The sequence below is a fragment of the Rhinoraja longicauda genome, chromosome 6 (genome assembly GCF_053455715.1).
Source record: "Rhinoraja longicauda isolate Sanriku21f chromosome 6, sRhiLon1.1, whole genome shotgun sequence".
In the NCBI taxonomy this organism is placed as follows: domain Eukaryota; kingdom Metazoa; phylum Chordata; class Chondrichthyes; order Rajiformes; family Arhynchobatidae; genus Rhinoraja; species Rhinoraja longicauda.
In genome coordinates this window covers 80,669,441-80,681,444 of record NC_135958.1, presented here as the reverse complement: position 1 = coordinate 80,681,444, position 12,004 = coordinate 80,669,441, and the positions used below count along the sequence as shown (strand labels likewise).

Below are 12,004 nucleotides of genomic sequence, written 5' to 3'. Positions count from 1 at the left end.
ACAGATTGATTGGACTTTGGTTAGGCCGCATTTGGAGTAGTTTAGTTTCGAGATACATCGCTGAAACAGGCCCTTCGGCCCTCAGAGTCCGCACCAACCAGCGATCCCCGCACATTAACTACCGACAATTTTATATTTATACCAAGCCAATTAACCCGACAAACCTGTATGTCTTTGGAATTTGGGAGGGAACCGAAGATCGCGGAGAAAACCCACACAGGTGATGGGGAGAACGTACAGACAAGAGCCCGTAGTCAGGATCGAACCCGGGTCTATGGCACTGTAAGGCAGTAGCTCTACCGCTGCGTCTCTGTGCTGCCCATTGCGACAGTATTGCATACAGTACTGGTTGCCCGTTGTAGGAACGATGTGGAGGCTTTGGAAAGAGTGCTGAGGTGCTTTACTAGCATGAAGCCGGGGTGTTGGCTACAGGACAGCCTTGGATTGTTTTTAGTGGATCGCCGGAGGTTGAGGAGAGACCTGATAGAAGTACAGGTGCTCCCCGGCCTACGATGTTTCGACTTGCGACAGTTCGACTTTGCGAAGGTGCAAACGGTGGCGACCCGCCCCTCGCTTCCGGCCACGTGATCGCGTGTATTACAATGCATCTCGACTTCCAATACTTTCGGTTTCCGATGGGTTTCTCGGAACGGAACCCCATGGGAAGCACCTGTGTATAAAACTATGAGAGCGTAGACAGTCAGAGTCTTTTCCCCAGCAGCGAAGTGTCGAAGGCAAGAGGGCATAGGTTCAAGGTGAGCGGGGCAACGTTTAAAGGAGATGCTTGGGGGCAAGTTTGCTTTACACAGAGGATGGTGAGTGTCTGGAACCAGGGGTGGTGGTGAAGGCAGATACATTGGTGGTTTGGGTAGACATTATGGATACGGAGCGATATAGATTACGTGGAGTTGGTTTTGGCATCGTGTAATTTACTCTCTCCACCCCCCCCCCCCCCCCCCCCCCATCTTGTCGCAGAGCCTCAACACCTATAAAAGAAACTTGAGAGGATGTAAAATAGATTTGGCCGAATTTATCAAACACTTAGCCGATCGTTTTCACTGCGATTCACCCTACGATCTTGGAATCAGAATTACCAGCATCGGCCTCTCAATATCAGTAAGTTCCTCTTCCATTATTCACTACGTTTTTCTCTTTTTAGATGGTAATGGATTTCTGTCCCATCCGATTTTGTCACCAATTCTATAGATGACACAAAATTGGAAATCGTAGACCCATGACATTCTACACCATGAAAACGGTGCTGCCAGGTTAAGGCTCTTAACATTTTTAACAACTTTGAACTTGAAGGTACAAGAGGGCGGTGTGACTCCAAAGTGGTGACTTATGTAAGATCATAAGTGATGGGAGCAGAATTAGTCCATTCGGCCCGTCAAGTCTACTCTGCCATTCAATCACGGCCGATCTATCTCTCCCTCCCAACCCCATTCTCCTGCCTTCTCCCCATAACCCCTGACACCCGTACTAATCAAGAATCTATCTATCTCTGCCTTAAATATATCCACTGACTTGGCCTCCACAGCCGTCTGTGGCAAAGAATCCCACAGATTCACCGCCCTCTGACTAAAGAAATTCCTCCTCATCTCCTTCCTAAAGGAACGTCCTTTAATTCTGAGGCTGTGCCCTCTGGTCCTAGACTCTCCCACTAGTGGAAGCATCCTCTCCACATCCACTCTATCCAGGCCTTTCACTATTCGGTATACTACCACAGTGTAACCTACTGTTCTCACGTTCTTGTATTTGAGTGTGACTGTGGCTATGTATAGAACAATGTTTACTGAACTGTATGCAAAAAAGTAATTCCACTGCTGCACCTGTGACAAGGTTTAGGGCTAGTTTAGACACAGTGTAAAGCTTTGTTTTGCATGTTATCTAATCTGATCAGATAATACTATATATAAATACAACCGTCAAACTCAAGTACAATAGATTAAGCAAACGAGGAGATACAGAGTGCAGAATATAATTCTCAGCATTGTAGGTGACAGTCCAATGGGGTAGAGGTGAATCGGACAGTACCCTAGCTTAGGAAGGGCCGTTCAGAAGCCTGATAACAGAGGGGAAGAAGCTGTTCCTGAGTGATGGTGTGCGCTTTCAAGCTTCTGTACCTTCTGCTGGACGGGAGGGGGGAGGGGGGGGAATGACCGGGGTGGGACAGGGAGAGGTCATTGATGCTGGAAGCTTCTGGGCAATAACTCTGGAGGAGGTAAAATACAGATAGTTACTGCTGCACACTTTTTTAAGTTATTTGCTGCAGAACTGCAGTGAAACAGACATCATTTCTGTCAGTTGACGGATGGCGTGCTGACTGACATGTCTGGAGGGATTGAACAGAAGGAGAGGAACAGTGTCCCTGAAAGTGAAGGAAATAAATGACGTGATAAATTACATAAATGAAAATAAATATCTCTCTAATTAATGCATTAACAGACATTGACAAAATCAGCATGCAGTGAACGTGATGCTTTGGAAAAGGCAAGGAATCGCATTCAGATGGAGATAGAGGTCGAAGTGCAAAGTCGGATGGACAAGGTGAAGAGGAATCTCCTTGACCCTGCTCGTGGGCCACAGCTGTACTCTACCTCCGGGTGCCTGGACCTCCGTAAGCAGTACGCCTCCAACACAGCTGCAGAGGCCGTGCTCCAAGTTTTCAGTAACGCGTCCGAGGTTTTCAGCGGAAAGATGACGAAGGTAACAATGAAATGTTTCCATATGTTACATGCCCTTTCATTTATACAGTGCCCACCGTAATGTTTAGTTTAGAGATACAGCATGGAAACAGACCCTTCGGCCCACCGGGCCCGTGCCGACCAGCGATCCCCGCACACAAACACTATCCTACACCCACTCGGGACAATTTTTACATTTGCCCAGCCAATTAACCTACAAACCTGTGTGTCTTTGGTGTGTGGGAGGAAACCGAAGATCTCGGAGAAAACCCACGCAGGTCACGGGGAGAACATACAAACTTCGTACAGACAACGCCCGTAGTCGGGATGGAACCCAGGTCTCCGGCGCTGCATTCGCTGTAAGGCATCAACACTACTGCTGTGCCACCGTGACTGCTTGGGCCAAAGACCCATCATTTATTTATTTGCCTCTGTACGCCACAATTTGAGATTTGTAATTAGAAAAAAATCACATGTGGCTAAAGTACACATTGTCAGATTTTAATAAAGGCCATTTTTATACATTTTGGTTTCACCATGTAGAAATGACAGCAGACCCTTCTTCAGCCTTGATCCTTTGAGCGATGTGCCCAGCTCATTACTCTCATGACCAAATTTGTTTTATTGTTCTATTTAAGTATTTCCTCTGGATACTTTCAATTTTCGTATCTCGACATTCCCTCCTGTTCTTCCTGCTTTTAATTTTGTGGAACGCGTCAATATTTACAGAGAAATTTATGGGACTCAGAGTTGAAGGCTGTTCTTTTCGGAAGGAGATGAGAAATGTATTTAGTCAGAGGGTGGTGAATCTGTGGAATTCATTGCCTCAGAACGCTGCAGAGGCCAAGTCAGTGGATAGTTTTACGGCAGAGATGGATAGATTATTTGATTAGTACGGGTGTCATGGTTTATGGGGAGAAGGCAGGAGAATGGGGTTAGGAGGGAGAGATGATTGAATGGCGGATTAGACTTGATGGGCTTAATGGCCTAATTCTGCTCCTATCACTTATGACCTTATAACTCCAAAACCCACAGTCAATGGTAATAATTATAATTTTATTGTTAATGATCAGTCTATTCAGGAGTTCCTGATGAAGGTGGGTGATAATCGTTTGGCCCGATCACTCTTTCAACTGGCCATTTGCTGTGGTTCGTTGGATATTCCTCAGGACTTGGTGGCCAAAGAGAAAATGAGTAAACCGGCCGTCAACGGAGCGGGAGACAGGGAGGTTCCACTTCCCAGTGAAGGTGAGTTGTTGTGGCTGACGGCATGTGCAATTACATTGCATTATATCATCTGTCTTCAAGCTGTCAAAGGAGAGGCCAAATGGGTTTTTCATTTTTTTAAATACTTGAGAATAAATCCAGAATTAGAGTACAGTAAGCCCTGGCAATAATGGACCTCGATACAGCACATTTCGGTTGCATATATTAGCCTTCAGATGGGACAGATTAACAGCCTCGCTCTTCCTGCATTTCACCCAGAGACTTGTGAATCCGTGTGGAATTCTCTGCCACAGAAGGCAGTGGAGGCCAGTTCACGATGTTTTCAAGAGAGAGTTAGATCTAGCTCTTGGGGCTAAAGGAGTCAAGGGATATGGGGAGAAAGCAGGGACAGGGTACTGATTGTGGATGATCAGCCATGATCATATTGAATGGCGGTGCTGGCTCGAAGGGCAGAATGGCCTCCACCCGCACCTATTATCTATGTTTCTATGCATAAACATTCGCCACTCCCCTTCCTCTGTGCAGTAATGCAGGCGTTTCTGGATGTTGTGGTCCCACCACCCATAACCCTGTAATGAACTGAAAAACACCAATCAGCCAAAAACATTATGACCTGATGAGCCAAAACATTATGACCACCTGCCGAATATGCTGTTGGTCCTCCGTGTGCAGTCCCATACGCAGCAGGGTGCGATGCACTGTGGGTTGTGACACATTCCTCCCGTTACCACCTTTAAAATTTTCTGTGACTTGTGCCACAGTAGACCTTCTGTCGGTTCGGACCAGACGGGATAGCCTTTGTTGCCCTCGTGCATCGATGAGCCTTGGGCGCCCAACACCCTGTCGCCGTTTTGTGGTTTGTCCCTCCTCGGACCACTGTCGGTCAGTACTCACCACTGCTGACCGGGAGCACCCCACAAGCCTTGCCGTTTCAGAGATGCTCTGACCCAGTCGTCTGGCCAGAACAATTTGGCCCTTGCCAAAGTCGCTCAGGTCTTTACTCCTGCCCATTTCTCCTGCATCCAACACACCAACTTCAAGATCTGACTGTTCACTTGCTGCCTCATATCTCCCACCCCTTGTCAGGTGCCATTGTAACAAGATAATCAATGTTATTCACATCGCCTGTCAGTGGTCATAATGTTTTGGCTGATCAGTGTAGACAATAGACAATAGGTGCAGGAGGAGGCCATTCGGCCCTTTGAGCCAGCACCGCCTTTCAATGTGATCATGGCTGATCAATGTAGTTCTTGTACATCTCTGCCTGGCCTAGTAGTTGCATGAATATTGTTGCCCATGATATGGAAAATCTGAGTGTTGTTATCTGTGTTTGTTCCCTTGGTCTTTAGGATCTGTAAGAGACTATTTGCAGAACAATCTCTCTTCTGTTACTGGATATTTGAGTCTGGTCTATTTATCTCGGCTGGAGAAAAAGTTGGCTGAGCATTTCAAGTTGAAGGGCTTTGTTGCCATAGGACATGGCACTTTCCTTGAGTATCTGGTGAAACACTCACAGGTCAGTGAATCTTTTGGAGCTAAGTGATCAAGTTATATAAATTTGTTCAAGTTTCAATCATCTACCATTCCTTGCGTCTCCTTAAGAACATTTTTGTTCGACTTGCTCTGAGCCATTTGAGTTATTTTGACTTTTGGTTCGAAGTATTCGTACAATTTGCACTTGCTATTAGAATGATACAGTGTGGAACAGGCCTGTCGGCCCAACTTGCCCACACCGGCCAACAATGGTCCAGCTACACCAGTCCCACCTGCCTGCGCTTGGCCCATATCCCTCCAAACCTGTCCTATCCATGTACCTGTCTAACTGTTTCTTTAAAAATGGGATAGTCCCAGCCTCAACTACCTCCTCTGGCTGCTTGTTCCATACACCCACCACCCTCTGTGTGAAAAAGTTACCCCTCGGATTCCTATTAAATCTTTTCCCCTTCACCCTACTCTGGGCAAGAGACTCTGTGCATCTACCCAATCTATTCCTCTCATGATTTTGTACACCTCTATAAGATCACCCCTCATCCTCTTGCGCTCCATGGAATAGAGACCCAGCCTACTCAACTTCTCCCTATAGCTCACACCCTCTAGTCCTGGCAACATCCTTGTGTCTTTTCTGAACTCTTTCAAGCTTGACCATATCTTTCCTATAACATGGTGCCCAGAACTGAACACTATATTCTAAATGCGGTCTCACCAACAACGTCTTATACAACTGTATTCTCCAATACTGATTGAAAGTTTCTTTTTAGGCTCTAAAAGTAATGTAGAGTTCATTAATAATCGTGCATGGATATACAATTAAAAAAGTTACCCTCTTGATCAGTGAAAGACACAGCATGGAAACAGGCTTTACAGCCGACCATCGCTCACCAAATGATAGAGTAAGCATTGTGCAACATCTTTGCCCCCTTTCAATGTGCACCCTTGATTTTGCATTCTGCCTGGACCACTACCCTCTGTTACCCTGAATAAACAAGGGTTGACAGATAGTTTATTTGTCATTCAGATAGTTCATTCTGTGATAAATTCTGTGATAAATTCATTAATTTACTGCATACATCACCTTGTGTAGGTGTTGGCAACATCAGGACGAGAGGGGGTAATAAAATTACTTCAGGGTGGCACGGTGGCACAGTGGCACAGCGGTAGAGTTGCTGCCTCACAGCACCAGAGGCCTGGGTTCGATCCCAGCTAAGGGCGCTTGTCTGTACGGAGTTTGTACGTTCTCCCCGTGACCTGCGTGGGTTTTCTCTGAGAACTCCGGTTTCCGCCCACACTCTAAAGACGTACAGGTTTGTAGGTTAATTGGTTTGGTATAAATGTAAACATTGTCCCTTGTGTAGGGTAGTGTTAGTGTACGGGGATCGCTGGTCGGCGCCGACTCTGGGCCGAAGGGCCTGTTTCCGCGCTGTATCTCTAAACTAAAGGAAACTTCAGTGTAGTGAACAGGAGTGCGACTAGAACCACCCAAAAAGGAAAAGGTTCCTGATTCAGAGTATCAATGATTTGTTGCACAGCTACTGGAAGAAGCTGCCGGAGGCAGTCTGTTTTTACAGCCACAAGAGGCCAGAAATTGTGGATTTCGACCAAGCCATCAGGACGTGTATGAGTTCATCAGGCAATGTGGAACCCTTGAAGAGTCCATGGTAAGTCAGTTCACCAAAAAATGACACACGGAAAGGGAGGGAACAAAAGGGAATGCGTGAAGGAGCTAGTGTTTCCCATACCAAAGTGACACGGCATAACCTGAGGCTAAGAGCAGTGGGCTCCTTGTGATCGTTACGGGAAAGAACCAGAGGGGTTCCAGGTGAGCCGTCCTTCCAACATAACAAGTCTTGAGAATAAGAAAATAACTGCAGATGCTGGTACAAATCGATTTCTTCACAAAATGCTGGAGTAACTCAGCAGGTCAGGCAGCATCTCGGGAGAGAAGGAATGGGTGACGTTTCGGGTCGAGATCCTTCTTCAGACTCGAAACGTCACCCATTCCTTCTCTCCCGAGATGCTGCCTGACCTGCTGAGTTACTCCAGCATTTTGTGAATAAAGTCTTGAGAATAGATAGGTTGCCAATCTTCTGGCAATACCACCAGGTAATGAAATAGTACCGAAATGTGGAGAGTAATTTGCAGGAAACATGTTCCCAATGTTGGGGGAGTCCAGAACCAGGGGCCACACACAGTCTAAGAATAAAGGGGAATTCACAGGAAACATGTTCCCAATGTTGGGGGAGTCCAGAACCAGGGGCCACACACACACAGTCTAAGAATAAAGGGGAGGCCATTTAAAACTGAGGTGCAAAAAAACTTTTTCACCCAGAGAGTTGTGAATTTGTGAAATTCTCTGCCACGGAAGGCAGTAGAGGCCAATTGACTGGATGAATTTAAAAAAGAGTTAGATGGAGCTCTAGGGGCTAGTGGAATCAAGGGATATGCGGAGAAGGCAGGTACAGGTTACTGATTGTGGGTGATCAGCCATGATCACAATGAATGGCGTTTCTGGCTGGAAGGACCAAATGGCCTCCTCTTGCACCTATTTTCTGTTTCTAATTAAAATATAGTCTTGTTCACAGCCAAAGGAAAATGCTGATCCTGGCTTCAAAATTACCAACTCCAATGTTACACCTCCCTTTGGTTTCTGTCATCGTTGATCTTTTTGGTGCTTTGACCATGTCCTCTCAGTTAGATGGCTGGTCGCAATAAATTGCTGGAGAATGTATTCAAACAGCCTTGAATTGTTCGCCCAAAATTGTCCGCCTTCTGGGACTTGAATAGAGTCATAGAGTGTGGAAGCAGGCCCTTCGGCCCAACCTGCCCACGCCGACCAACATGATCCATCTACACTAGTCCCACCTACCTCCTTTTGGCCCATATCCCTCCAAACTTATCCTATCCATAAGTACCATAGCTGGTGGGTGCAACTGGAAATCTGTTGCACTTTTACCCTATGTTCATTTTGTTGATCATCCTCAGTTGAAGGATCTTCCATATTTCATGGGTATTTCTTTGCCTGGACTAACTCTTCTTTGATTTCAGTTTCCAGCAATTGAAGCTGCTCTCAGAAGCCAGTATAAGGTGAAGGACAGCAAGGAACTTGGGCATGGGGCTTTGTCCAACATGATCAAAATGGTGCAGCGTCGAGCCAAGCTACACAGTGACCACAATAGCATCCAAAGCTTAGTGCTGTATGAAGCCACGTTCTTTGTTAAAGAGGCCAGGTGAGGCTGAGATAATTGAAACTTATTGCCTCCTGAAAATATATTAAACTTTGACCTCCCAAAGACTCAAAGAAAAGTGTGGTTTTATTGATTCAAGAAATGACTGTTATCGGAGAACAGTTTAAACAAAATCTGAAGCCTTTTAAGTTTAAGAATATTGTCACCTCTTTCTTCATATAATTACCTCCCTGGATTACCACAAATCCAGTTTAGTTTATTGTCATGTGGACCGAGGTACAGTGATTACAATTAAAACACAAAGTACTTGTGCTGTAACTCCCAGATAAGCACTCAACTAAGAAAACCAAGCCCAAAACCAAAATATTATCTAATTAAATAATGGTTATTGAGTAGCTCTACTCAATAACCAAAAGTCTGTAGTCTCTTTTTGCTCTGGTTTATTTCACTCACATGTTTAAACTGTAACGTTGTATTCTTAATGTTTTATGCTTTATTCTTAATTGTTCACTGTATGTTCGTGTTGTTACTTGCGAGCGGAGCACCAAGGCACATTCCTTGTGTGTGTACATACTTGGCCAATAAACATTCATTCATTCATTTCATTCATTCAACTTAGAATAAATGACTCTATGTGCAAAAAAACCCAGCTACCTACATGTTAATTAGCTCTTAAAAGAAAACTAATCCTGTAGATGCAAGTATGTCATTGGGGTTATTAAGTGGGCACAAAAAGCTGGAGTAACTCAGCGGGACAGGCAGCATCTCTGGAGAGAAGGAATGGGTGCCGTTTCGGGTCGAGACCCTTCTTCAGACTGATGCTCTCTCCAGAGGCGCTGCCTGCCCCGTTTTTTTTTTTAACTTGTTGTTTTATTTGTTTCCGGTGTCCATAAACTATTTTTAAATTACTTGAATCAATGCTGAGACTTTTAAAAAATATCTCTGAATGGCAAACATTTCAGCATTTATCCCTTTGCTGCTTGCTGGGCTTTTGCCAGCTGACAAACCATTGATGTAGGAAGGAACTGCAGATGCTGGTTTAAACCGTAGACATAAAAAAGCTGGAGTAACTCAGCGGGACAGGCGGCATCCCTGGAGAGAAGGAATGGGTGACGTTTCGGGTCGAGACCCTTCTTCAGACTCCCTTCATTGGTGTTTCATTGAGTTAGGCCCACGCTGCTATCCAGTCAGCGGAAAGACAACACATGATTACAATTGAGCCATTTACAGTGGAAATGTACATGATAAGGGAATAACGTTTAGTGCAAGGTAAAGCCAGCAAAGTCCAATCAAGGATAGTCCGAGGGTCTCCAGTGGGGTAGGTAGTAGTTCAGCACTGCTCTCTGGGTGACTCTTTCTGTAACATTAGTCAATGAATGTTTTAATGCAATGAATATCTCAATGTGTAGAAACGCAAGACACAGAAGGAAATATCTTAATCACTCTAATTACCCTCCTATCTTTGCAAAGAGAGGTTGGACAAACTTGAGTTGTTTTCTCTGGAGCATTGGAGGTTGAGCAGAGACCTTATAAAAGTCTCAAAGATAATGAGAGGCATAGATAGGGTAGACAGTTGGAACCTTTTTTCCCAGGGTGAGGATGTTAAAGACTAGAGGGCATAACTTTAAGGTGAGAGAGGCAAAGATTAAAGGAGACGTGCATGGCAGGTTTTTTACACAGTGAGCAGTGGGGGCCTGGACGTGCTGCCTGGGGTGGTGGTGGAGGCAAATATAATAGCTGTGTGTTTAAAAGGGTTTTAGACAGGCACATGGATATGCAGGGAATGGAGGGATGTGGATCACGTGCAGACGGAGGAGATTAGTTTAACTTAGCATCATGTTCAGCACTGCCAATGCAGGCTGATCCTGTGCTATACTGTTCTATGTTCTAAGTTAATCTTTTATCAACTAACATATAACTTTCACAATATTGTAATGATGTTCGTCCAAACCCGTGAGGATTGCTATGACCGTCTTTATTTTGTTTAAAAGGTGTTTGTGGAAGTTATTTGCCTGTAAATAATCAGAGTAAATTTGTCGTTAAAGCTACTGCAGCACTGAAACAAATAATTCGGTGGGGCTACTTGGGGACCTGAGTAAGGAGCAGGCGTTGACTTGCCTGTTGAATGCCCCCCTGCTGGAGGATCTGTCCGATTGGTCACAGTGGGAGCTGGCGTTTGAGCCGCAGCATGGTCCACTGAAGGACTTCATCGAGAGGCACTGTGGCGAGAAAGCAACTCAGCTCAGTGTGGAAGGTAAACGTTTGACCCAGTTTTATCCCAAGCCTGTGTAGGAAAGATGCTGGTTTAAATCGAAGGTAGACACAGAATGCTGGAGTAACTCAGCGGGTCAGGCAGCATCTGTGGAGAACATGGATAGGTGATGTTTCACAGAGTGCTGGAGTAACTCAGCGGGTCAGGCAACATCTGTGGAGAACATGGATAGGTGACATTTTGAAGGTAGACACAAAATGCTGGAGTAACTCAGCGAGTCAGCAGCATCTCTGGAGAGAAGGAATGGGTGACGTTTCGGAAGAAGGGTCTCGACCCGAAACGTCACCCATCCCTTCTCTCCAGAGATGCTGCCTGACCCGCTGAGTTACTCCAGCATTTTGTGCCTACCTTTTATCTCAAGCCCTTTCAGTTCAATGATAGCATAAATACAAAGTGCTGGAGTAACTTAAAAGGTGCAGCACATTTTGACTCGAGCTCCCAACACATTGGGAAGTGCTGCTTTGGCAGTGCATTCATCTGGTTTTTTTTCCCCTAACATCTCAATAGGATGTCAAAGATCCAATTTGCAAACATCAAATTTACATGATTGCATCCATCTAAGACAATACATGATTACAATCGAGCCATTTACAGATACATGATAAAGGAATAACATTTAGTGCAAGGTAAAGCCAGCGAAGACCAATCAAGGCAAGTCCGAGGGTCACCACTGAGGTAGATAGTAGTTCAGCACTGCTCTCTGGGTTGCAGTAGGATGATTCAGTTGCCTGATAACAGCTGGGAGGAAACTGTCCCTGAATCTGGAGGTGTGCGTTTTCACACATCAATACCATTTGCCCGATGGGAGAGGGGAGAAGAGGGAGTGGCCAGGGTGCGACCCGACCCATCCGTCCAAGACCGCAAGAAATTGCCGCGAATTGTGGACGCAGCCCAGACCATCACACAAACCAACCTCCCTTCCGCTGACTCCATTAATACCTTCTTGCTACCTCGGCAAGGCCAGCAGCCCAGACCATCACACAAACCAACCTCCCTTCCGCTGACTCCATTAATACCTTCTTGCTACCTCGGCAAGGCCAGCAGCCCAGACCATCACACAAACCAACCTCCCTTCCGCTGACTCCATTAATACCTTCTTGCTACCTCGGCAAGGCCAGCAGCCCAGACCATCACAC

General features: G+C 45.6%; 1 protein-coding gene across 1 annotated transcript in view; it reads left to right on the top strand.

The window, feature by feature from the left end:
• LOC144594664 (uncharacterized) overlaps nucleotides 1–12,004 on the top strand; it is a 104,623-nt gene that overhangs the window by 31,583 nt on the left and 61,036 nt on the right. Inside the window, 7 exon segments of the mRNA XM_078401485.1 lie at nucleotides 976–1,116; nucleotides 2,449–2,709; nucleotides 3,761–3,935; nucleotides 5,264–5,430; nucleotides 6,941–7,069; nucleotides 8,457–8,638; nucleotides 10,642–10,850. Coding sequence (XP_078257611.1) covers nucleotides 976–1,116; nucleotides 2,449–2,709; nucleotides 3,761–3,935; nucleotides 5,264–5,430; nucleotides 6,941–7,069; nucleotides 8,457–8,638; nucleotides 10,642–10,850 — 1,264 coding nt within the window.